This window comes from Phaenicophaeus curvirostris, chromosome 11 (genome assembly GCF_032191515.1).
Source record: "Phaenicophaeus curvirostris isolate KB17595 chromosome 11, BPBGC_Pcur_1.0, whole genome shotgun sequence".
NCBI classification, from domain to species: Eukaryota; Metazoa; Chordata; class Aves; order Cuculiformes; family Cuculidae; genus Phaenicophaeus; species Phaenicophaeus curvirostris.
The window spans coordinates 16,181,353-16,208,187 of NC_091402.1; the positions used below are offsets into that span (position 1 = coordinate 16,181,353).

Consider the following 26,835-nt stretch of genomic DNA (forward strand, 5'->3'; position numbering starts at 1 on the left):
TTAGACTAGATGTATGGAAGAATTTCTGCACTACAAGAGTGGTGAGGTGCTGGCCCAGGTTGCCCAGGGAGGCTGTGGCTGCCCCATCGCTGGAGGGGTTCAAGGCCAGGCTGGAGGGGCCTGGGGCAGCCTGACCTGGTGGGAGGTGTCCCTGCCCATAGCAAGGGGGTTGGAATTGGATGATGTTTAAGGACCCTTCCAACCCACACAATTCTATGATTCTAAGAGGGAATGGCATGAAGATGTTCCGGGAGGAGTTTAAGTTGAATATTAGGAAAAGCTTCTTCGCCCAGAAGGCCGTGGAGCCCTGGGATGGCTCCCCAGGGCTGCAGTCACAGCACCAAGCCCGGTCACGGCCACAAAGCACTGCGACAACGCGCTCCGACACGGTGTCAGCGTTGGGGCCGCCCTAGTCAGGGTCAGGAGCTGGACTCGACCGTCCTTTACGCCTCGGGCCACCCTACGACTCCGGAGCCCCGTCCGTGACTCCGCTCTCCGGGTTTCCCGCGCGCCTCCCTCGCCGCGTCCGCTCTGCGACTCCGGGCTCCGCGTTTCCTCGCCGGCCCGCGCCGGCCCCGCCCCGCGGCTCCGGTTTCAGCCGCTGCTACAGGGACCCCCAAGATGGAAACGCAGGGGCTGCCCGCCGCGGAGGCGGCCCGGGCCCGGCCCGGCGCCCAACATGGCGGCCCCGCCGCGCCGCCCGCCGCCCCGCGCCGCCCGCAGCCCGACTGGGACCCGGCGGCGCCGGCCGCTCCCTCCTCCTCTACCGCCGGCGCTGCCGCGTCGGGCCTCTACGTGAGCTTCCCGGTGCTGCTGGTGGAGGAGAAGCCGGAGCCCGGCGCGGCGCCCGGCCCCTGCGCGCCGCCGGCGGGGCCCGCGCCCGACAACGACGGGGTCCTGCTCGTCCTCAACGTGGTTCCCGGCGGGGCCGAGGCCGGCGGCGAAGCGGGGCGCGCCCGGCCCTGCCCGCCGCCCGCCGAGCCGCCGGAGGAGGCCCCCGCCTCCGCGCCGCCGCCTCCTCCTCCTCCTCCGCCGCCGCCGCCTCCTCCTCCTCCTGCGGGCGACGCCGCGCCGGAGGACGGCTCCTTCTCGGGGACCATCACCATCAACAACCAGAGCCTGGTGGTGCGCATCGAGAACGGCGTCCTCACGCTGGGGCCGGGCGCCGAGCAGCCCGCGGGGGCCGCGCCGCCGCCGCCGCCTCCTCCTCCTCCACCACCACCTCCTCCTCCCGCCGAGCCGCGGCCGCGCTCCCCGCCCGCCTTCCCCTGCCCGGAGCCGCGCTGCGGCGAGGCCTTTCCCCGTAAGCAGCAGCTGCGGCTGCACCGGCTGTCGGCGCACGGAGGGGGCGAGGAGGGGCGCGGGGCGGCGCGGCCCTTCAGCTGCCCGGTGCCCGGCTGCGCCTGGTCGTTCGCCACGGCGTATAAACTGCGGAGGCACCTGCACTCCCACGACAAGCTTCGACCTTTCGCCTGCGCCGCTCCCGGCTGCTCCAAGCGCTTCACCACCGTGTACAACCTGCGGGCTCACAGCCGCGCCCACGAGCAGGAGGCGGCGCACAAGTGCGAGGCGTGCGGGCAGCGGTTCCCCAGCGCCGCCCGCCTCGCCGCCCACCGCCGCCGCAGCCACCTGGAGCCCGAGCGGCCCTACCGCTGCGACTTCCCCGGTAAGACGGGCCCCGCCGCTCCCCTCGCTTCCCTTCCCCGCCAGCGGAGGGCTGCGAAGGTGACCCGAGGGCTGGAGCACCTCCCAAGCGAGGACGGGCTGAGAGAGGGGGGCTTGTTCAGCCCGGAGAAGGGAAGGCTCCGAGGAGACCTTATAGCGACCTTCCAGTGTCTGAAGAGGCTGTAAGAAAGCTGGGAGGGACTTTTTACAAAGTCTCGTAATGATAGGACTGGGGTCAGTGTCTATAAACTGGAGAGGGGCAGTTTTAGATTAGACATAAGGAAGAATTTCTTCACTGTGAGAGCAGTGAGGCGCTGGCACAGGTTGCCCGGGGAAGCTGTGGCTGCCCCATCCCTGGAGAGGTTCAAGGCCAGATTGGATGGGCCTTGGGCAGCCTGATCTGGTGGGACATCCCTGCCCATGGCAGAGGGTTGGAACTAGATAATCTTCATGGTCCCTTCCAACCCAAACCATTCTATGAATCAATGGCATGTTGGCTTCTATCAGAAATGGCGTAGCCAGCAGGTCTAGGGAGATTATTCTGCCCCCATACTTGGCACTGGAGAGATGGCACCTCAAATACTGTGTTCAGTTCTGGGCCACTCGTCACAAGACGGATGTTGAGGTTCTGGAGCGAGTCCAGAGAAGAGCAACAAAGCTGGTGAAAGAGCTGGAGAACAAGTCTTACGAGGAGCAGCTAGGGGAGCTGGGGTTCTTCAGCCTTGAGAAGAGGAGGCTGAGGGGGAGACATTATTGCTCTCTACAACTACCTGAAAGGAGGTTGTAGAGAGGAAAGTGCTGGGCTCTTCTCCTGAGTGACAGATGATAGGATGAGAGGGAATGGCCTCAAGTTGTGCCAGGGGAGGTTTAGGTTGAGTATTAGTAAAAATTTGTTTAATGAAAGAGTGGTGAAATATTGGAACTGGCTGCCCAGGGCAGTGGTGGAACCTCCATCCCTCGAGGTGTTCAAAAAGTGTGTAGACGTGGCACTATGGGACATGGTTTAGTAGGCAGCCTTAATGATTCTGTGATTCTATGAAGGTCCTTCACTGTAAGTTGCGAGGGAGAAAATAACTGAGTTTTCCTCATTCGTATCAAGCTAATGTGCTGTTTCCCTTCTCTTCCCAGGCTGTGAAAGAACATTTATCACAGTGAGTGCATTGTTCTCCCATAATCGAGCCCATTTCAGGGAGCAAGAGCAGTTTTCCTGTTCGTTTCCTGGCTGTAACAAGCAGTATGACAAAGCCTGCCGACTGAAAATCCACATGAGGAGTCACACAGGTATTCAGGAGGGTGGCTTGTACCTGGGGAAATGCATAGAAGATAATACATGGAGAATGGACTCCAGTTTGCTGGAAAAACTGAAAGTCACGAAGGGAGAAAGGGTGCTGAGGTATTTGGAGTCAGTGAAAATGTTTGATTATTGATCTTCTAGGGGGTATGGGTCAACTGGATGACCTTGGCAAATATGAAGTAGCTATGGACATGCAATTATCAGAAGAATTATCCCAGCTTTATTCCCAAGATCGTAGGCATTGAAAATGTTGTGTAAATGCTAATATTGGTCAAAACAAACAGCTGAAAACTCTCAGAGCATGCAAAATACGCATACCAAGGTTTGAAAATTCAACTCTGGCAAGTACTGCTGACTTGCAAGGACCACAGCTAAGCTGACATCCAGCCTTTTCATGTTTTAAAGACAGTTGTATGTACTCTTCACTGGCCTCTGGTTTTCTAGTTTCATGGCTTTGCAATGTGGGTTTTGTGTTTTGTTTGTGTTTTTTTTTAAAGTGTCACTTTTGTTACCTTTCGTAGATGGGATGCAAACTAGCTTCACATGCTTTGCTATTGTAATCAATGTAGAATCACAGGTCATGAAAACAGAAAAAAAAAAACCCCTGTCAGCTGTGTATGTTTTGGATAATGTTGTTATTGGTTATTGAAGCACCGTCAAGATAGCTCAGATTAATGAGATGGATTAATAATTATCTATGCTCCCTGTTGCTTAGGGAAAGATTGTACAGCGGAGAGGGGGCAGCTTGGTACTCAATAGTGAATTGTAGGAGAAAGTGCTTGAGTCTTCTTGTTTTAAATTAATTGCATTTTAGCAGCTCTTGAGATTTTCTAGTAGTAGGGTGTATTTCCATATTAAAGTATTAATGTAACCTTTCTTCGCTTAAGGTGAAAGGCCTTTTCTCTGCGACTTTGAGGGTTGTGGCTGGTCTTTCACCAGTATGTCGAAGCTGCTGAGACATAAAAGGTAGACTTTTCTGACTACACTGTCCTAAGTCACTTGCTGTTTGTTTGTTTTTCTTCCAGTACTTAAGCAGCAGCTGATTTAATCATGCCAATGGCAATTTCCTTCCCTTGTAGGAAACACGAAGATGACAGGAGGTTTACATGCCCAGTAGAAGGCTGTGGGAAGTCCTTCACAAGAGCAGAACACTTAAAAGGCCACAGTATAACTCACCTTGGTACAAAACCATTTGAGTGTCCAGTAGAAGGTATTGTTCAACTGTTGTATGTGTTGACAGGTAGTCAGTGTGTATATTGCCTAAAGCTTGTGTGCCTTCTCCCAAAACGCAAGCTTGCTGCAGGATTGGGATGATTTAGTGTGTGTGTTCTAATAATAATTTAGTGTGTGTGTAATAGAGTTTGAAGAGGTAAAACTAGACAGAAGACTTTGTAACTGAATGAATGATCATTCTCAAATTTAAGGATTGTGGAGAAAAAGACAATTCATGCCTGTTTTTTTTATTTTGCTTTATGATGAGCAGGACTACTTTATTCTGGAAAATCCTTCTTCTGATATTCAGTTTTTGTGGCTTGGCTTTTTCACTTGATTAATCAGAAGTAATGAAGAGTGGTCCTGTCCAACACCTTTATGGCCATGTTTTACTGTGGTGACATGTCACCTCACGTGTTTGATGATTGCGTTGTGGTAGTCTCTGCTTCTGGGATGGTGGATGGCTGTGTGAATAGTGTCTGTTGTGGTCATGCAGGAGCCTCGCTGATGCTCTCTGAGTTTCTTAGCACTAGCACTTCAGTAAGACTCCAGGATCAAAGGCTTTGGGTCTGATCTGGGATGTTCTGTTTCATAAAGCCTTTTATAACTTTTTGCAGGCTGTTGTGCAAAATTTTCAGCTCGAAGTAGTCTGTACATTCACTCCAAAAAACATCTTCAGGATGTGGACTCATTAAAGACTCGTTGCCCTGTATCCAGCTGTAATAAATTGTTCACTTCCAAACATAGTATGAAGACACACATGGTCAAACAGCATAACTTCAGCCCAGGTAAAGTATTTATTTCAAACGACACGAGGTTGTGATGGAAAGACTGAATGTTTTATTAAGGGAAACGCGTATTTACTGATGTTGAAATCTGAGCCACATTGGTGTGAATGGCAGGATCTTCACCGAGACTGGGGGTGGGTTTTCTGCCCCTAAAATTTTCAGTGGCACCTGTGACTGAGTATCAGAAAGTGAGACTTGAGCTTGACCTCTGTGAAATTTTGAGAAATTGCAGCTTTTTTGAGTGAGTAGAGATTGTCCTTATCCATGCCATCTGTAAAATATGAGCAAGCACTTCTTTTTGCACTCCCTTTTCCACTCCTGTACAACCTAACTTGGTCTGGCTGCCTTAGTGTTATCTTTTGACAAGTGCTTTTGTAACTGAAATTTCTCAGTGAAGGAGGTAACTTATTTTAGTAAGCTGCTTTTTCTTAAATCTGTTTTCAGGGGAGTTGGGAAATGGTTTGGTAGGCTGAGAATCTTTAGTTTTAAGTGTCCTCTTTTTGATCATTCATATTTTTCCTCCTTATTGTCTGCTGAAAGGTCTGTCTTAAAACCAAATCCTTCTCTTTCAGATTTCCTAACTCAGCTTGAGGCAACCAGCTCACTCACGCCCAGCAGTGAACTCACTAGTTCAGGACAGAATGATCTCAGCAACATAGACCTTGTATCGCTGTTCTCCAACGTGTCTAGTAACAATTCTGGAATTGCAACGGACATGGCGCTAGTGAACTCTGGAATTGTCACAATCGATGTTGCTTCGGTGGGCTCAACGCTCGGAGGAAACCTGCCTGTCAGTAACAGTTCTTTAAGCCAGGCAGTCGATCCCTTGATACTGGTGGCTAGCAGCGATATGCCGCAGAGCCTGGACAGTTCTCTCTTGCTGGGAACCAGTACAACAGTTCTACAGCAAAGCACTTTAAATTTGGATGATGTACAGACTGTCAATGCAGAAGCCTTGGGTTCACTAGCATCTCTGTCGATGAGGAATTCCACTCAAGATGTGCATGGTTTGACGTCCAGCAATAATTTGACGATTGACACAACCACTTTGACTCCTTCTAGTAGCCTTGGTGGTACCAATGTGCCTGAGTTACTAACACCAACTAAAGTTGAACGGAATTTGCTTCCTAGCTCGGACGTTGTTGGTCAACAAGAGGGCAGCAAAGTAGTGACGCAGTTTGTTTTTTCCAATCCTCCAGGGAGCTACAGTGCACAGAAAGAAATGGATCTTGGCACAGTGACTGGCAGCTCATTTTTGGTATGCAGTAACTGTATTAATTTTACCCCTTGTTGACTGAGACACCCTGAATTTGGGGATAGTCATTGCTATTTAGATGTTATAGCGAGACTTTTTTCTCAGATTTTGCAGATCATGTATTTTGGCTTTTTTGATGAAGGGTGTAGAATGTTGAATACTGTGGTGTCAGAAGCAGATTCAGTGTGGTGAGAAGTTCTCTTAAGAAATATTGGAATTCTGATGAGGAGAGTTAAAGGAGAGCCTTTCGAAATAAGGGATTAAAAAATAAGTGGCCATCAGTCTGAGGATGAAATGGAATTTACAGGAATACACTAGAGTACCTGGTGCGTCTTGTACATTTCATTCCAGAGAAGAATTTGGATTGGCAGGGTTCCTGAAACATTTTCATCTCGATTCTCCTGCCCGTTTAAGTTCTCTTCCCCTTCTGCTTTACTGTGGAACTACAGACTTTTACTTTGTAACGTAAACAAAAAAAGTTACGTTTATGGTGCTAAAATGTGAATACTTATAAATGTGGAGCGAACGAACTTCTTTGTCTTGAACTCTAGGTATCAAGTACACACAAGGAATTTATTGAAACTCTAATAGAAGAGCATGGGAAAATAGAATTTAGTGTTAGTAGTGTAAAAGATAGCTGCAGCTTAGAACTTGGTCTGTGTTCGTTGTCTTGATTTGGTTTGTTCTTGCATGCAAAAAACTTTGCATCTCTTGGCTTTTTTTTTTTTTTTACTAGGAGAGCAGTGGGTCTGCAAGAACAGATTACAGAGCCATTCAACTAGCCAAGAAAAGAAAACAAAAGGGGAGTGGGAGTGGCACAGGTGAGAAGCCATTAATTTTGTAAAATTTAGTAAATACAGTTGTTTAGGTGGTTTTGCAGTGAAATAGGAGCAGGTATCTGAGTGCATTCTTAAATATCCCATCTGGTTTATTGCTAATTAAAATAATTATGCACGTGTTGTACCATCTGTTACTTGGGATAATCATGTTCAGTGGAATATCAAATTCACATTAAGTTTACAAAGAAATCTGCAGCGTGTTTTTCATGATTGTTAATGAGACACTATCCTTCCATCTCTTCATCTGCTTTTTATTTTCTTAATAGGACAACAAAAAAATAAAGGTCACACTGCTTTTTGTTGTTTATGCTTTTGGTCTTGCCTAGTGGGTCCTCTTTTACTCAGGATAGATAATGGAAACATGAGCTGGATTTATTTTGCTTCTGTGTTTCAGTTAGTAACAGTGTATATGCAGCTTTAAGGAATTTATTTCTTAGTTATCCAAAAATACTCAAACCTCTTTCGCAGATTTTTAACCTTGTAGAGAGTACAGGGTGAGATTAGGTTGTGGTGTCAGATGTGGCCTTGTTCTATTAATCTGTAGTTTGACTCAGAGCTGTCTGATTTGAATTAAATGTTGTGTCAGGTCAAAGTGGTCAGCGGCTCATTGACTTGCACAAGCTCAGGTGTTTGAGTTGTGTCCACCCTTGGGGTAGAATAGCGTATATTTATAGTTTAGTTCTTCCTTGCTGTCTCTTAGTAACTTCCACATCTGAAAATCAAGGGATTGATTTTTATGGTGAGTTAAGGGACTAGTTCCAAATTGAACACTATCATGTTTCTGTATTTTTGAAAGGCATACCTGTATCTCAGTAAATCATCTTATGAATGGATAACTGCTTTATGAAGTTAGTTCTAAATGTGCTTGTATTATCGAACGTGCATGTGTCGTCAAACATGTCTTTTGAAACTAAATTTAGAGAGATGATTGCACTTCATCTGCAAGTCTCCTAAAATGATGTCTGAGAATTTCTATTTCCATTCCTGCTCAAGACTCCCTATAGTCCACTTTTCATCAGCTGTGGCCTTAATGCCACTGTGAGCTTCTCAAAGTGTTCTAGAGAGTCTTGTATTTCTAATTGGTGTAACTAGTTTGAATGGCCCCTGTAGAGGGAAGTTCAGTGTTTTAAAAAACTATTAAATCCTTTTATTTACTATAGATTTAAAAAAGCAAAACAAAACAAAAGCCTGAAACAGCTGACAGGATTATATCCTTACATTTATTTTTGTTAGTTTTTTTGTTTTCAGCTTGTTATACAAGCAGCTGGTTCGTCTTGTTTTAAACTGAAAAATGCTTAAGATTGTGGCAGTTGTACTTATCTAGCTTGTTCTACCTAACAGTCTTTGAAATATTTCTGGAAATATATGAGCTTAGCTATGATCTTTTTAAGTTTGGAAAAATTACTTACATGACTTCTCAGGAGATGAGCTGGAAAATTAAAAATAGAAAATCCAATTCTACTTCCTATTTCCTTTCTGTAATTCCACAAATACACAGATATTTCTGTGCTACCGCAGAGGTGAGCCCTAAGCATAGCAGTTTGTGATGTGGTTATAATGGCATTCATGTAAAAAGATGCTCAGTCAGAAGCTGGACATCATCAGCTGATTGCTGCCTGCCCTTTTAGCAGTTATCACGTGGTGCTTGATTATATTGCAGTGTTCCAGGCATTTGCTGTGTCCTATAAATAACTGCGTAAAGTTGAAAAATACTAGCAGGAAATTTAGGCAAATTGCTTCTGACCATCCAAATATTAAAATTGCTTTCATTTAGGGGCATCTGGCTCTGGTCAGAGGAAAAGCAAGGGTGGTAAAGTAAGTCCCACCAACTTCTCGTCATCTGCTCCTGGCAGTCGACTGGGTGGCAACATCGTTCTGCCAAACGGAGGGCTGACAATAAGGGACCCTGCCACTGGAGCTCAGTATGTGCAAATTCAGCTGCTTCAGGTAAGTACCGAGGAGGAAAATCATGCTCATCTTCTCTATTACCCAAACTGGCACATTTATGGGAGAATCTGGCCATCTGTGAACTCAGATACGACTGCGCCTAGATGGGATCTTGAGATCTGTAGTGTGTACCATGCCCATTAGGGCATTTGTCCACAAGAAGCACTTTCCTGGGAAGTTTGTATGAAACCGGCTTTAAAGAGATCTAGAAATGGCTGAAAACAGAGCCAGTTCAATCATACAACTGCTGGGGCCCAAACAGATGCAGAATTTCCTAGTTTGAAAGGCAGTTAGGAGGCCAGCAAAACAGATGCTGCATTCCTGTCCCAAAGTATGGGGTAATTTTTCTTGGAAAAGGAAAGGATTGCTAATATCCATTGACTTGAGGGATGCTTCCGAGTATGACTTTTTCCTCTAGTCTCTTGCCTCCCTTCCCCACAAATTCCTGTATTACCCCACCTCTCACTTACAAGGTAAATGAGACTGACATGAAAACATTCCTGTAAAATGAAATTTCAGCCTAAACTATTATTTCTCTAAACTGTTGAAATAAAGCTTAAGTTTTTTAGGATTGTGAGGCAGAGTGAAATTGACCATATTGTGCTGAGGTGCTTGGGGGGTCTTGTAACTGCATCGTGTTTCTCTGTTTACAGGATGATTCTCCAGGAGAGGGTGATTTGCCCTTTCAACTGAGCTCTCAGTCCTCTTCATCACATTCTCAACTTACAGTGGATTTACCTGTTCACATACTTCAGGTACAACGCATCAGATCTGTTGGGTTTTATTGCTTAGCTTGAAAATGAAGATGGCTTACTGTGAACACTGGTGTTCTGCCTAATGAAAATACAGATGGATCCACTGTCAGTTTAATTTCACATATGAGAAGTAGTAAGCGGAGAACTGTACTGCAAGATTTATCTTGTGTATGTTAGCAACCTTTGACATGTCATAGGTGGTTGTTTTTCTTCCTTGTAACTGAGTAATGAGTAACTGAACATTACTGGAGATATTAAGCAGGTCAAGAACAAGGATCAGAATTGATATGTGGGAGGCTGCAGGAAAGATGGGAAGTGTGAAATGAAGTCTTGAGCCAGGATTTCAGAGTGGTGTCTAGAAGGGAATGACAGTAATATTGAGAAATCTGCTTGATTCTACAGTGTTTGGTTTTACTACTTGCTCTTGTTAAGTGCTGAGTGTCAGTGTTGTTTGAACTTGGAAAGTTTTGTATAGCTTCTTGCATAAACATTTTGTTATCTGCTTTTTGTTAGACTGTATATTAGTGAGTAGGAGGAGCTGAGAATTGAGTAGCAGTGAATAATTAGCATGGCCATAAATCACATTTTCTACTTGACTGTGCTGGGCTTTGATTTTGATAAACTCTGCAGTGCAGTTTCATACCGAGTGTGCTTTTGGATAAAAAACCCAATGCTTTTGTATTTAGAGGAGCATCTTACTGTGATAAACCTAGAAATACAAGAAGAGTACTAGGTTTGCTGGCCACGTTAGTTAATATCTGGAAAGCTAGTAGTTGGTGATTTAAAATTTATCTCTATTAGTAACGCTTATTTGAAGTGTTCCAAAGAGAAACAGTAGCAGCATTGTTTGAGTGGAAGTAAGAAAGCATTGGATTTCCTCTAAAGCATTCAAATAATTTCTCTGGTGTTGGATAAATGTCAATGTAATCTTAGTGCTAAGCGTTAAAAGCATCTAGAGGTGAAAGCACTGAACTGTCTGTTTGCTTTAACAGGAACCACACAATTCCACTGAAGATGATGCAGGTTCTGATAACTCTCAGTTCACTGGAAGCACAATAAACTTACAGGATCTGGAATGACCATTACTAGCAACAGTTACTTGAAAATAAATTGGGCAAACATGCCTTGACAGAGTGAGATAACTGTGGGTCTTTTTCCAAGGAAACTATGAAAACCAGGACAACTTTATGATAGTTTTACTCTTTGCAATTTGCTAAGAAAAGTTGCAGCTGAAAGATTTTCTTAAAAAATGTAAATCCCACTTGATGTGCCTGTGTAAGATACCCTGTCTGCCTGGTGGCTGGAGAGGCTGAGGCAGACTGCTGTACAGTGTTGTTTCAGGGAGAAGTACTGTATTAAACTTCAAACTGAGGTAATATTTACTGTTTTCACAGGAAAGCAAGTATTCTACAGCTAACAAATACAAATTTATAATCCTGCCTACAACAGTTAAGACTTTCCCTCTGTTTGTCTCCTGCTGGAGCCAGAGACGTTGAAGAATTAAGCTAAAATTTTCAAGTCTTTTTCACATGCAAAAAGATATTTGGTTTGGCCCCTGTGTTTTGGCAGAAATCTGGAATAAAGTGTCACATGTAACAAAATTAATTTCCTATACCATGAAAATGAGATGCTCTAAAATCTTTGTTTTAGAAAACTAGATTCTAAATGTTAACTTAGCTGTGAATCAGTTTGTAGCTCATGTTGAGTTTCTACCTTTCCTTTTCTTGCGTCCCAAATACTTTGCTGAATTCTTCCAGCAAAACCTGAAAAAGAAAACTGCAATAGAACTGTGCTCACTGTAAGTGATTAGCTGAGAGTCCAACAGCATCTGAGAGAGGTTCGTTTTATCTTTGTGTTCCCTTTTTTGGGAGGAATGTTGACCGTCACATAAATTTAAGCACCTTGATTTTATTTCACTTATAAAATGCTGCCAAGTTACCTGTAAACTGGCCACTATATTTTTATTCTGTAGAGGAGTTTTGTGGGTTTTTTTCAATTGAACACTGTTAACACTTGTTCTTTATTGATATCCCAGAGTGTCACATGCACGTGGGGCTTCCGGCTGGTTTACAGAATATGCAGTTGTCGGAGTATTTTATGAGGGGGGAAAAAATGGTTACCTAGGAGGATTTGTTCCACTGAAAAACTGTAGTTTCTCTTGGGGGCGGGGGGAGAGGTTGTATGTACTGTACTTATCTGGATTGCAGACACCTAAATAAGTATAGGGTTATATAGGAAAAAAACCCCTTTGATTACATTTTATGGTAGTAATTTAAATGTTTCTTATGGTGATGTACTGAATGCCTATAAAATTATGTATAGGAGTTTGATAAAAGGGTGTATGTACTGGTTTTTATTCTCAATGAGGTGTGTATGTATGCACGTATGTTTTTTTTTTTACAAAATAAGATAATGTCATGCAGAAGAACGTTGTGATCTTTCTAATCTTGCACATATTTATTTATTTTACAGTTATACTGATATTGAATTCACACGAGGTCATTCAGAAATGCTTTTACTTCCTGTGCCTTTTGAACTATGTATGTGTCCAGATAAATGATTTTTTGGTTAAAGACTTGAGGAGGAAAAAGTATGCAGGTTACATTCAACTTCAGATCTTGATTTGTAGGCAGTATTTTATCCTCTGGTTGAACCAGTTTTATTTTTCTATCTTTAGCTTAACTGAGCATTGAGGGGTCTCTGTTCCTTTCATCCTGGATTTACAGCTTACATCTAGGGAATCTCTTAACCCTCTCAGTGTGGGTTTCCAAACCAAACTAATTGGTAGATGTAATCTTCTACCTGGTAGATGTGACTGCAGCATGGAGTCCATTCCTGAGAGGCGGAAGTGTTGAGGAAGAATCCTGCTGAAAGGGAATTACTGGGTGTTGTGCTAGTGGTCACCATGGTCTCCCTGGAAGCTGAGACACCTCAAGTTCCCAGTGTCTGCATTGTGCTGTTCTCAAGGACCATACCAGTTCTTAATCTATTAAAATGGCCAAGGAACACTCCATCTTTTTATGGGACTTGCAACTGAATCTTTTTACTTCTGAAAATGTACCTCACTCAGCTTTGTAAGTGAATGTAAAGTGCTAACCTCTTGGGGCCGAAAATTGGATCACTTGGCTTGAACTCCATTGCTGGCAATGGATACCTGAAGAACTGCTGGTGCAAAAGGGTTAATAAAGCTTTTTTTTTATGGTCAGTTTGTCACTGGGTATTGTTCATTGTATGGATGTATCTGACAGAGCTAATTGTTAGCATCTTGACTTGTGCAGAGCTGCTGTTTTTCCTGCACTGTGTCTTCCCCACAGAAGTGGGGTAGAGTCTATTATGAAATTCATCCTTTGGATTCAAGCAAAGCCTTTGTTTTTTATTGTCCTGAAACATATTTGTGATTATAATAAATGTCTTCAGGTGCCTGGCTTAGCTGTGCCATAACCAAGATTGTTACCCAGGACTGCAGTAAATCTCACTGGTCAGGTTTGTAGGGATAGTGCTATTTGCGTCAAAAACTGAATGAGAGAAGCGTTGTTGCCAAACAGGAGCCTGAGAAGCAAAATGAGAAAGAATTTTAATTTATTTCCTTAGGCAGAAGATCAGTGGGAGGGGAGACTGTTAGCCTGACAGAAGAGTTTTCCTTGGGATCTTAGGGTAGGAGAAGATAGGGAATGTCATGGGACCATGAAGCTCATCAGCTGAGCAAAGAGTAACACTGTAGATGTATGAAAAGTTTTTCTGGAGCAGCATCTGCCTTCTGTGCCGTGTTAAGGCTGTGCTGTCAAGTGAAATAATAGAGGTATTCTTCCTTCTCCTTGTCTATTTGTTCTTGCCTGTGCTTTTTCTTCTCCTTCCTCACAGGTGAGTTGGAACGAAACATCAGCCTCCTGCTGATCTGTAGAGGAGGAGGAAGATGTGCATTCGTCAGTGTTGTGTTGGAGCAGCGTGTCTGAAATGTGCAGCTACTGCTCAAGCTGCTTCCTTCTGCCAAACTCTCCTGCTGTGAGGGACTGTGGCCCCTTGCTGTTGGCTTTCTGGGTAGGTTTCAGTGTGTCCTAAGTGTTTTTTTCTATTAGAAAACTAGCATCAAGGGTACGAAGGCCACACATGTGCTAGTGCTTCAGGTTCTACAATGTACTGTTTTCCGACTAAGGCCTTGTTTGTATGCTCCAAAGAGGATGGGAACTTGGACGCCTGAAAATATCTGTGGGAACCTGCAGAAGCTTCTTATTTTATCTTGTGCAAAGGGGCAGGGACTCGTGGTACCTGTTCTGAACCACCTGTGCTGCCACTGGCTGGGTGTGTGACTGAGAACTGGGCTGCCTTTACCCGGTTGTGCTGACCTGTGAAATGGGCAGCAGGAGTCACACTGAAGCTCTGCCCTCTGAGGGGCTAAAGCTCAGTTTGGTGTAATGCAGCACATGCCAAGAAAGGTGTGGTTTGATGGCATGGCTGAGCTGACCTAGGGCCATGCTGTTGGGTTCCTCTTTGAGAAAATTGACAAGTAATGGAGCAGGCCATGTGGTCAAGACACAAGGATGAGAGAAAGGTGATGGAAGGATCCTGAGCTGAAATAACTCTTGACATCAGGAAAAAAAATTTCACGGAAAGGGTCATTGGGCACTGGACCGGGCTGCCCAGGGAGGTGGTTGAGTCACCTTTCCTGGAGGTGTTTAAGGGACGGGTGGACGAGGTGCTGAGGGACGTGGTTTAGTGATTGATGGGAATGGTTGGACTCGATCCAGTCGATCCTAGTGATTCTGTGATAACTGACTTCCTAGTAGTTGCTTAAGTTGCATCAGTCCTGTAAACTGGGCTACGTGTGAATGTGGGTGCCACCACTACCCAGCTATGAAAGCCCCTAGTGATGCTTCCTCCCTTAAACTTGATGCTAGAGTACCCCCAGCTTCTCTGAAGTGAGCTGTTGAGGTGAGGTGTTCCTTTGGATTCCTGTGCTTACCTTTTTTTCTGTAGTTGCCAGTGCTCTTTCCAGAGCCCTTTGTGATCTTTCCTCCTGCTGCTGCTTCTGTAGTCTGAGCTTTTCCTCTCTGCGCCTTTTGAAGGGAGCAAATGAAAGACGAGTTAGATGCGTTGTGCAGCTGCACCAAATATCCTTTTGACACACAGCTTGTCTAACAGAGTAAGACCACCAGAGTTTGGGAATACCTGATGCTGGAATTGGTTGCTGTGAGGGTGGTAAGAAGGAAACGCTTGGTGAATTTGTTCCTAATCTTTCTGGAGTGAGGGGAGGAAAAAGCATATCAAGCTTTGCAAAGGGAGATGGTTCTGTTACAGACATGCTCTGTGCCACCTTCAGCAGGTGATTTGTGCCCTGGTTGCTCACCAGTTTTGTGGGTGAATGATGCTTGTGTCTTACGTTCTCACCAGTGCAATCAAGCCCGTAACGTACTGATGTGAGTAGGAGGGTTGGACATCCTTGCAGCTACACCTTTGTCTAAACAGGCACCATGAGGCCGACGCTGCAGGTGGCTCGGATTCCTTATGGAAATACCCTCAAGCTATTGAACACTGCAGCAGAGAGGAAATTAATTGTTAACCTTGTAATCTTCAGGAGATTTTTAAAGGCTATTTGAAGGGGCTGGTTGGTTTACTTTGCTTTTTATTTGCAGGTGGGGTGTCAGCTTGCTTCTTGGATTCTCCTCCATCCCTAGAGCAGGATAAATGTCTTCTTTTGTAAGTTAAGAGTGCAGAACCATTCACAGAATATCAGGAAGAAGCAACACACCCTTCCTGCTACAAAGGTGAAGAATACACAGAGCAAGACAGTAAATAGGAGGGAAATGTCACTATTCTGGCTTTTAATCCTTTTTTCTCTGCTTGATCTGATTTCACCTGGGATGGCCAGATACAATCAGCTGTCCAGCTGCATCTTTGCTGTTTGTGAGGGGAGATTTCCTGTGTGTAAAAGCAAAAAGGAATGTGTTTCATCTCGGAACTGGAATTTATTGTATTAATTAGCTACTATTTAATTTGATAATAGAAGTTGAAATTAAGAGTTTTGCAGAAGAAACATTTGAAAGCTGGCATTGCTGACAAGTGCCTTTCATGTATGATCGAAGTCTGACAAAAAATCAGAGAGTATCAGGCTCTGTGTTAAATAACTACAGAAGAATACTTCTTATATTTAATCAGTTTAAATATTGTTACTGTAAATTGTCTTCTTGAAATGATGATCCTCATCATCAAATCTGCTCAGGAGATCTTTTTTTTTTTTTTTTTTCCCAGCTTCTTCCAGATTTTGCACTTTTCTAATGTAGCTGTGAGGTGCAGCTACTGGGAATATGAAACCCTTACAGCAGTGACATGGGATGTAGTGGTTACATGGGCTTTCAGGTTGCTGTTACAGTGGTTTGGGTCAATCTGACAGATTTGGCTTTGCTTTTAACTGTCGACATTTAAAAACAGAGGCCCTGTTTCCAGAAAAGGGTCTTGTCTTACCTTATCAACCGTTCCTTTCTCTTGGCTTTCTCAACCTGTTCTATCTTTGCTGGTGGGATTTTCTCCAGGCTATCCAGTAAATCATTGACCTGTTTTTCTATCACCATTAGCATCTGTATTGTCTGCAGGTTTGTCTCATTTTTTCCAGTGCAATCCAAATAGACTCCCAGCACCTTCTCATTCAGGCTTGTGAGTATTTTGTCCTAGAGATGAGAGGAGATATGGTGAGCTGGGTTCTGCTCAGTAGAACCATGTAATCCCTCCAAAAGCAAAAGAGATTAGTACACTTTAATTTCCTCAACAAAAGTCAATTGCTTGTTTCCCTGTTTGCTTAGCACCAGTGTCTGGGATCAAGGCTGCATCGAGCCATTCTTCTTGTGGTATCTCAGCCCTGGGACACACTGCAGCTGCCTTTTTGCTTCTGCTAGCCCTACTCCCACTTTGTAGCTGCATGGAGGAGACACATTTACCCCGTTTTATTACCTCAGCAATGCCCCAAACGTGTCCCCATTACAGCTCCATTGCTGTGAAACAGCGCTGACCCATCCCCAGTGCAACCCACTGTCTGCTTTTTCCCCAGGATGGATAAGGCTGGTGGAGAGGAATGGTTTATGCAGTGGCTAACTCCGCTTGCCTTGGTCTCGGGGTGGTATTACCTGGTCATAAGCTTTGTGTTCTGCAGAGGAAAAGAGCTGGACATTCAGCTTCAGATCTGCTACTGTCTCTTCTTCCTTGGCGACGGAGGATTTGAGGGAGACTACCTGCTGTTTCAGCTCTGCTAACTCCTCCTCCCTGGGCCAGAAGAGAAAGGAGGTTATTTTGTAAAGGGCGTTTCTGCAACACAACTCCTCTGTGCTTCCCAGCCTGGACCATCCCTCCTGCTGCCAGCAGATGGAGGTAACACTTCGTGCCATTTCTGGGGAGCTTGCACCTACAGCTCTGAGAGCAGAGAGAACTTGTGATTTTTGGGGAATTACAGTTACTGTGCTGGTGTGTGGGAGGAAGAAAGCATAACTAAACTTTCAATGTTTTTTAACAAGTAAATGACGTTTAAAAACTTTCAAAAGGGGGTAAGCTATACTTTAAATGGGAATATGTGTGCCTACCTACCATTAAAATACTATATTGTAATTACACTTGGGCTCCCTGCTGGCTTCCTCTAGTGAGGGTTTGCAGTGAGTTGGAATAGGTGCTGGTCTGGATTGCTCCAGGACATGCCTTGGTTTTAACTTTGGTCTTTATGAGAATTACAGGGTACTTGTAGTTCATGTCCACTCCAGGTTGCTAAATGCTGCACCGCCTCCCCATTCTGTGCCTTGAGGACTAAGGAATTAGTCCCAAGCTCAAGTCCTATCTCCTAAATTACATAGATGGGACGCTCTTTAAGGAGCTCACAAGATAGTGAGTTGGAAGGGCTGCTGCTGGGCTCGGGAGGTATGAGAAAGAGACTGTTGTGTGCTGCGTGAACAGCATCATGTGCGATCTGCAGTGTGCAGCCTGGTGGTGAGGTGCTAGGGGAAGAGGGAGTCGCTTATATTTGAAAAGTGGGGCACAGGGACCCCTTCCCAGGAGTGGCAGGATCATGCTTACATGCTTTCGTGTGTGGTGATGAAAGCGTGTTGGACCTTGGCCAAACGTTCCTCAACCTCTTGGGCCTTCTGGATGAGGGACAAGTTCTCATCCTCCATCTCCGTGAAAATAGACAGCAATTGTTGGGGATCAGTAAAATACAACTTGGGTTCCTGGAGCGGAAAACACATGTGATGAGTTTTTGTCCTCCATTAACTTATTTTCCATTGGACTATATGGAGGTTGGTCTGCACTAGCCCTGGTTGTTCAAACGTTTTTCCATGCAGAGACCCATGAGTGTACACATACAAATGTCTCCCACCTTCCTGATGTGCGTAGCTTAACACTGCCTCAGGAACTCAACTCCAAAAGAAGTTGCATTTTGGGGAGTACAAACCGGCACAAATGGCTGTGAGCAGGAAAACTTTGATTTCAGGCATAAAACAATAACTTCACTATTTTCAAAATCTGCCATTATATGATGTCATATCTCTTGAGGGGATGGCAAGCTTTGAGATGATGGTAGATTTTGGGAAAGTGAAGGGGGAAGGTTAAACTAAGGTATTTATAATACATGCTGCTAAAATATGAACATTTATGAATATGCAAACATGCATTTATAATTACTGGCTGCAGCTACTCCTCAATACCGTAATGAATGGTTAGAAGGTGAGAGAAATTAATAACATAAATAGACGACACTGGACAAACAGAAAGTGTAGATATTTCAACACGAAACTTCTGACCTCATCTTCATCCAAGGAGGTTTCGCTCTCTGCATCTTCCAGTGAACTTCTGAAAAAAAAGCATTTTGTGCATCAGGCCCTCAGAGAAATGATAGCTCAAAGGAGACCTTGCTATGAATCATGAGCGCTGTTGTTTGCTGTTGCTGTTTGCTCCATAATAGTACTTTGCACATTCACACGTTTGGCCCCCTGTGCCAGTGAGGGGTCAGTAGGAGCCAGGGATCACACAGACACGCAGCGTGGCCGCTACGTCTGTCCACAAGCAAGCTGCCTTTTGAGCCGCTCCAGGCTCTGCTGGCCAGCAAGGTCAAGCATGACGCGTGAGCCTGAACTTAGGGTGTTGATCCAAACACCTTTAAATTTGATGGGAGGCTGGGCTCTCGGGTAATGAGAAGGCAGAGGCAGGAGCCTTGTTTAAAAGTGCTCAGGCAGCAGTACAAGTGTAGAGAAAGCCTTGTGCTCTCTGTGGGTATGGTATGGCTCCTGAACAACATGATGTGGCCACCATATGAGTCTGAAGTGTTGTCCTGCCCATGGAGAGAGCTGTTGAGCGCTCCTTCCTCTGCAGAAACTACTACTGTGAACCAGAAGTGCAGCCTCTTTCTTCCCTGCTCAGCTGCAGAGACAAGCCAGCACAAGAGCTGGAAGAGCAAGGCATGAGGTGCCTGACTGGTGTTGCAAGCAGTCTGCTCATCACCTTCACTTGCCCTTGTCCCTTGTGCCGTAGAGGGGTGAAAAACCTCCATTTACGTCACCTTACCGCCAGCCCCACTTTTATCCAAATCATTCCTGCCATGTGACAGCAGCCCAGTGTTTGCAGCGGCTTCATGAGTGTTGGCACGTGACAGCACCTGCAGTGCTCTGGGTGGAGGCAGAGGAAATGGCTCTGCAAGCAATGATTTAATTGAAACTCTTGATAGCCAGTTTTTTTTTTCACCCTTAGAAGACACACCAGCTACTCATGCTTTCTTTTCCAGGCATTTTCTTTGTTTGCCTCAAAAAGCTGGGGCTGGCCATACTTGTCTCATACTCCCACGTGCCCCTCTGCTTCTCAGGCTGGCCCTGCTTCAGTGACAGCAGTGTCAGTCTGCCTGCATCCCAGCATATTTTCTCTGAAGGCTTTTACTGTAGGTTTGCTGTCAGTGCAACGTGGGTCTACAATGTCCTTGGACCTTCATTAATGACAAAACAACAGGCAGCCGCTTGCACAGCAGCCGTGACCAACAGAGAGAACCAGTAACTCAGCTGAGAAGTTTTGCTCCAGGAGAAATGCCCAAGGTCTGTGATTCCTCCTGTGGTCAAGATCCAGACTCTTAGGGCAGGTTCTTAGCAGAGGATGTGAAGCTGGAGCCCGTATGCAGGTACTGACTTGCACATCTGATGGCTTCCAGCTAGTATTTAGATTTGTTCCAACAGGACAATTTGTTCCAATAAGGTGTGCTCACAGTGAAGGTGAGGAGTGGGTTTCCCATCACCTGACTGCTCTCTACATTACTTAATCATTACAACCAACCGGTTGTTTGCCTTGTCTTGTGCTTACGTTATTCCTGTTGATAGAGGCTTCAGGAAGTTTCTGAGCTGTGGCCTGATCTCATGTAATGAGCTGAATTCCAAGCTTCTTGGAGACAAAAGGGAACTTGGCACATCTGTGTGACTGGTACTATGGGGACTGGTGGTGTTTGTCTTGGCTGTCAGACCCTGGCCTGGAGACAAGGAGATGTATAGTTAGAGCACAGGACTGTCCCAGTGAGGAGTGAGAAGCTCCTCCCTGGCACTCACCCTGCTCTGCAGTGGTGGGAGCTGAAGCAATTTCTTCATCATCTTTGGATGCTGTTTCCAAATCCTTTTCCTTTGTGTGCTTTTTCCTGTTTTCCTCCTGCCACTCCTTTGGAGATAATTGATAGAGGAAGTCCCTGTACATCTTGTACTCCTGCAGAATAGTCTTGAATCTGGTTATATCACTGGGGTGAGAGAAGTGGACAAAGTTTGTTAGCAGGGAGGAAAGCCCCTGTTTGAACAGGTTCTTTCTAACTTTTGATAGACAGCGTCAGGCAGGGTGCATGTCTTCATGCAAGAACAAATGGGAACTTGCCCTGCGTGGTGTCTGTGGATCCCCAGGTGGAAGCTATCTGGTCACATCTCTGCAGCCAGACCATTGCTATGGCACTGGGTTTACTAATATGGGAATTTTTACTTGAAAATGAATGAGGAATCTTGCCAACTCAATTCATAATAGGAATTACAACTTTTTTCCTTGTTGTTTCCCCCAGGTTGCCATTAAAACACATAATTTAGTTTTGTTTAGTCTTCCATCTGAGACTAGGCATTTAATTTTGGTTTTGGATTATTCATACTTTTTAGAAGTATAATTAAAAAACTAGTTGAGTTGTATTAGACACAAAGCCAGTATCTGGAAAACGAAAGCGGAAACATTTTGACTCTTGAAATGGAACCTCTTTAGAAATCTGTTTTTCTCAATTTCTTTTTTCTGTGAGGGTATAGCACTGTAAGGGCTGTTAAAGGCTGGGCAAGGGTAGTGTGCAACCATTACCTTTGGAGTTTCTCTATCTGGGAAGTCATTGCACGGACCTCCAATATTTTCTTTGTCTTTGCTGCAGTTTCTTTTTCAGCACTAGGGAAGAAGGCATAAATACAAACCATAAAACAATTCAGCAGTAAGTGGGTAGTGAATTGAAGTGTATATAAAACAGAGAAAATGATGTGGAAGGAGCGCTAGAAATCTTTTATAGAAAGCTTGCTTATAGATGTATCCCAGGTGGTGCTTGGCTCCTGCCTGAAGGGGCCTGGTTGTCTTGGCAAAGAGAATATGGGGTTTCGATGACACTTCCAGATTAAGGTCCCCCTAACGTGGCTGCTGCTGAGCATCAATTGCTGCTCTGCTCTTGTGATATCTGTAAGGGGCCAAAGTGCTGAGTTTCCTTCACTTGGGGACAATTTCTGCTGTGAGGGTTTGGGCAGAAGCACCTCCCTCTTGTTAGGGTGTTGTGAAAAGAGTGGAAGTGGTGGAGACAGCAGCAGGTTCCTTGCTGCAGCCAAATCAAGAGCTTTTATAATGAGGGCATTTCCCAGCTTTCAGTCCCCTTCCTCTCTTTCATTTAATGTGCAGGGACGAAGCACCACCAGGACTGTAACTCAGGGAAAAATCAGACAGAGCGCATCTGAGGATGGGTGCTAGCCAAATCCTTGCAGGGGTGTCAAAACACCTCCCGTGTCCAGCACAAAAGAACACACAGGTGGTTCCCTTAACTTCCATTACATTTTCAGGGCTTGAAAAGAGGTTTTATGATTCTCCTTCAGGAACTCATCAAACATGGCAGCTTCCTTCTCCAGGTGGTTTTCAGCCTTTTCCACTTTTCTTTCCTCATTCTTTATTATTTTTTTCAACTTTTGAATCTCTTCTTGCTTTACTGCCATGTCATACTGAAATAAACCCAAAAGACAATACAGTCACATTGGTTGGTTTAGCTTTGTTCTTGGCTACCTTAATTATCTTATAGTTGCTGGCAGAGCGGGAAAGGTTTTCAAACCAAGGTATGTGTCTTAGTGCAAACTAGGTACATAGAGGCCAGGAGATGCTTCAGAAGTTACATAGCAGATAAACTGTTAAACTAAAGCCTGAATCGAGAAGTCCCAGCAGAGTGTTAACTCCTGGCTGACAAAGATAGATTCAGTTTAGTTACAGCACAATAATAGAGGTGAATAATGGGGATATTCTACACAGCTCCCTTATTTTTAGATTAGAATGGCTCCCAGATATAACTTATGTATGGGACAGCAGGAGCCAAAAGGTCAGTATATCTGTGCATCTCACAAATTCAATAATTGTGTGATTGCTACTGCTTGGTGCGAACCACCTACGTTCCTCTCTTTCTTGGCTGGGCATTGCTGGGCTATAGATATAGATATAACTATATTTAACACAGGACTTGGACAATCAGCTTGTGAGGTCTGATGTGTTCCTTCTTGGTGTGATCTCAAGGGGAAAAAACCCAAAACAAAGCAACACAGGAAAGAATAATTAAACAATTAAGAAGTAACATTCTTAAAGACAAGTACCTTGAGTAAAAATATAACTCTTTTGTTGTTCATGTATTCATGGAACGTCTCCTTTATTAATGGGTATTCTGAAAAGAGAATATAAAGTTGATGAGACTAGAGAGGGAAATATAGCCAAGGCAAAACACAGTGAGAATGGAGGTTGCCATGAGCATGGCTGTGGCTGGCATTGGAACCAGCAGTACTGATTATTTTATTGTAGTTTTGACCTTGTTTAGGACCAATTTCATATGGGCTTTTGTGGGGTAAGACCAGGTAGAATAGAGTGGAGGATCTGGTCCTTACAACGGTCAGTGTCTCCTAGACACTAATGACAAAGCTAGTTCTCATGTCAGAGGCAGAAGATTTAGGCCCATATCCACTAAAATCCAACTTTAGGTCAGGTTAGTAGAAAAATCTCCATGATATAAAGTCCTGCAAACTCTCGGCTGACTCCCAGCTAATTCCCAGAGCTCACAGCTACTGTGGAGGCTGTAAGGGATGATGGAATCCAGACTGCTGCAGTGGGAGGATACGTGCTCCTTCTGCAAATGCATGAGATGAAGATGGCCCAGCCCCACAGAAGTTGGCAAGATGCAGCATATAGCTGTAGTGCAAGGGCCTGCTAAATCAGCCACAGCTAACTCCCATCCCCTTCTTAATTTTTGTTTTAGGCTGTTACCCAGCTGAGCAGCACCACCACAAAGCCAGTAACCGTTCCCTACCTCTTTTAATGGCTTTTGATGAAAGTCTCTCCTGAAGAGTTTTCAGTTTCTCTTTATCTGCTGCCTGTTTCCTGCACTCCTCCTTTTCCTCCTTTAGCAGAGCTTTCCTCAATTCTTTTGGCTTTGCTTTTCTTTTAGTGGAGTAAGTGATTTTCTCATGGACTTTCATCGTCTTCATCCTTTCACGTTCCTATAAGGAGAAGTCAGTTAAATGGTCAATTTTATTATGTGCTGTTTGCTGTGATTTTGAAAGATGTGAGTGGTTATTCACAGTCTAGAAATTTGCAGGCTACTGATATCCTGCTGATGCGTATTTGCCTGATTTATCTGACTAATCCTAATGATGTTCTTTCTTGAGGCAACCAAAATACTTCATTTCTTAGTGTTTGTTCTCATTAGTTAGTTGATTTGTACTCTGCATCCAGCCACTAGCTGTGCCGGTTTGTGCCTACTCAGTATCCTCATTTTTTCTTCATGGATTATTCCTGGGAGAGGATGGAAAGTTTTAGAGATTCATCCTTCAAGTCCCCTAATAAAAGGGAAAAACAGGATGGCCATGCTCAATACCGACTCAGTCCAACTTTCACAAAGTCATGCAAACCGTGAAGTTTGGATTGAGAGGATTTATTCAAACCTGCTCCACAGCTTTCTAGAGGGTTGTTCATGCTCGGTGCTTTCACATGAGCTGAAGTATAATTCGTTGCTCTCTGCTGACTTTGGGCATGGATTAAACTGAGGACATCACGCAGCAGACGTCCTTAGTGCACTTCTTCCTAAGCCCTTCCCCATACTTACAGTGACCCTCAACTGAAGCTAAAATCAGACTATCAGTCATCAGTGTCAGGTAAGGAGGCTTGCTTAAGCTTGTTTGGAGCCCTCCCTTTGTGATTTAGAAACAAAGACCTCTTGCTTCCACACTGCTGCCTGGCTTCTGCAACCACATTCAACAATCAGACCTCTCAGAGATGTGACAACCTCTCCGTGACTTCCTGCCCTCTTTGCATCGCATGCTCTAAGGAAAGTCTAATGCAGAAATGAGGAAGAAAGAGACATTCCTGCGATCCAGCTCTCTGGTGGGCTGCAATTCCCTGTCTTACGGAGAGAAACCTAAGGCATGAAACCCATGTTGTCCTTCTTCCTGGGCATTTGTTTCATTGGCAATTCAGAAAAAGGTCACATCAAACATTGGAATACAACTTCCCAAGGAGAAAGCTAAGCCTGTTGAAGTGGAAAGTGAGATATCTTGCATCAAAGCTTTACGCACTGGCAGGCATCTTCTCCAGGAACAGGAATGAGTAGTAAATCTACCTTGAAGTAAGTAAACGAAGTGACAACATCCAGATTTTGCAGTAGCAATCAGCAACTCTGTGCTCAGTCTGCTCTTGCTGAAGTTAATCTTTCATTGTGGACTTCAGTGGACTTGAGGCTGATCTAAGGGAATTTCAGCTGCATTTGGCAGCTATTGTTTCTCTTACGCACTAAATTTTAGTATGACTTCATGCTGGTTGTTTGCCTGCCCTATTGAATTGCTTTTATGTACATTGGCCTACAGCATGTATACGTACCGCCTTAGCCTTTTTAATTTCCTTGTCCATTATTGAGAAAATATCTGGAGGAACTGTAAATGGATTTTCTTCATCCTTTTCTGGGCTTTCTGAAAAAAAATGGATGAGAATGTAGCAGATGAGAGGCAGAACGTCATGACCCAATACAAGGGGTGTCGGATCTGCATCACACCTGAAGGGTGGGCAGGCAGCTGTGCTCACAACTGCACATGTCTAAGGGTGATGAATCAAGAGCAGGGAGCTGGATAGGGCTTATAAGAAGATGGTGATACAATTGAGACCTCTGTATTGTTTATGTCACTTGACCATATCTGCTGATCGACTCACGAGTTCAGCTGGGGATTTTTTTAAAGTCTGGAGGTATTTTACCCTTGTCATCTCATTGTAGGCAGAAGAGTCTGATGACAGGTCTCTCCTTTGATCTAACATTGAAAAGCTGCTGAAGCATCATGGTCTTACCTGACAGCACAAGCTGGTTTTCCATTCCAGGTTTGGTAGAGAGACTTTCAAATGCTGAGTCTGTATGTGGAGATGACATCTTTGACTCTGGCCAGAGGAAAACCATAAATAAATCAATCAAATGTCTGTGAATACCAGTAACTGACACAGGAGGTTTTACAGCAGCAATGAGCCCAGGGGCTTTCTGCATCTTAAACACTGAGACTTTTGTGTCTGTAGAAATTAACAAAAAGTTTCAGTAAACTGAAAAATGTTTATGTTCTGACCCCTAAAAGAGAAGTTCATCCCTTTGCAAAACACAGTCCTCATACACACACACTGGTGAGAAAGCAAAGATAAAATAATTTGGAGACAACAAGCAACCAGAGTCCCTTGCCTCTTGTTCCACCCACATCTCCAGTTCTGATCCAAACTGACACTTTTTAATCCTCCCATTATTGGTTTGCAGGCAGCACTTCTACTCCCTAAAGCTCTTACCAGGAATGGCTTCAGCACTGTGGGGTTTTTTGTGATAAGGCTGAATGATTGTTGAGCAGCCCAGATGTGCTGTTGGGAACTCAGCTGAGTGTAATTCTAGCCTATCAAACTGTTGAAAGTTAAATTTTTTGTTTCTTTGTAGTCTTTGCTATAAGTCCTAGGGGGAAAGGCATAATTGTAATGCTCTCACTTATGAAGAACAGATAGACAATTGTTAAAATTATCCTTTAATCAACAAAGGTAGCAAGCTGGGTACAGGGAGGTATTAGTTCAATTGATACAGTTCTGCTGCTGGGACTATTTCAGGTCTGCACTGATGTAAAACACAGCAGAAAATATCCTCTTCCGCTTGCACTACTTTTAAGGCTATTTTAAAGCATATTTTTTTGCTTTGAACAGCCTCCAGTTTTTAAGTATTTTGAGCTAAACTCGTCTGGCCTAATTTCCGTGTAGATACTTGGTGCTTTGTGTTTCCTATTGGCTGTGTTTCTGCAGCTGCCCAATTAGTATCTTATTCTTTGGAGGTGTCAAACTTCCACTGTTGATGAGACACAGAGGCTGAGGTAGGATTTAGGCTGCTTGAATGTGCCCTAAATTTTTTTTATTATCTCCTTTTCAGTTCCTAAAGTACCTTTTTCAAAAGCCTCCTTGACTAGTTGCTTAGACTTTATGTTTCTCTGAACTTTGGCATAACTTAATGGGGTATTTTTCTCTAGAGGTCTCTCCTCTGTGTCCTGGGACAACATACCCTCCATGATGATGTGAATTTTGGAGAAAACCCCATCAGGGCATGGGTAGAAAGGCAGTCAAATGCCCAAAGCGTTCAGTTGAATAAGCTTTGTGAAACGTGCAGAGCAGTTGCAGCAAACACCTGGATGTTCAGCCCTCACAGTGCACACCGTGACTTCTGCAATCTAAACCCCCTTCTCATGAATATCTTCCTGTTCATGTGGTTAATTTAAGTTCCTGCTACAGGGGATGGGACTGAAAAAAAGGACTAGACAGAGGATACTGGCATATGGAA

At 44.4% G+C, this 26,835-nt stretch overlaps 2 protein-coding genes across 2 annotated transcripts; one reads left to right on the forward strand and one right to left on the reverse strand.

Annotated features, from left to right (window-relative positions):
• The first annotated feature begins 606 nt into the window (after positions 1-606).
• Positions 607-12,960, forward strand: ZXDC (ZXD family zinc finger C). Its single transcript, XM_069865428.1, has 10 exons — positions 607-1,666; positions 2,794-2,946; positions 3,847-3,925; positions 4,039-4,169; positions 4,789-4,959; positions 5,532-6,217; positions 6,951-7,035; positions 8,828-9,000; positions 9,654-9,755; positions 10,748-12,960. Exons 1-10 carry the CDS (start codon positions 622-624, stop codon positions 10,832-10,834), a joined length of 2,712 nt encoding a protein of 903 aa, XP_069721529.1. The 5' UTR covers positions 607-621; the 3' UTR covers positions 10,835-12,960.
• Positions 12,961-14,646: 1,686 nt separating this feature from the next.
• CFAP100 (cilia and flagella associated protein 100) lies at positions 14,647-25,440 on the reverse strand. Its single transcript, XM_069865895.1, has 13 exons — positions 25,335-25,440; positions 24,876-24,964; positions 23,311-23,500; positions 22,607-22,674; positions 21,807-21,970; positions 21,081-21,161; positions 20,309-20,490; positions 20,070-20,232; positions 18,530-18,578; positions 17,805-17,956; positions 16,871-17,006; positions 16,215-16,417; positions 14,647-14,809 (listed from the first exon to the last, which is right to left on the reverse strand). Exons 1-13 carry the CDS (start codon positions 25,438-25,440, stop codon positions 14,647-14,649), a joined length of 1,746 nt encoding a protein of 581 aa, XP_069721996.1.
• Between the last annotated feature and the right edge of the window lie 1,395 nt (positions 25,441-26,835).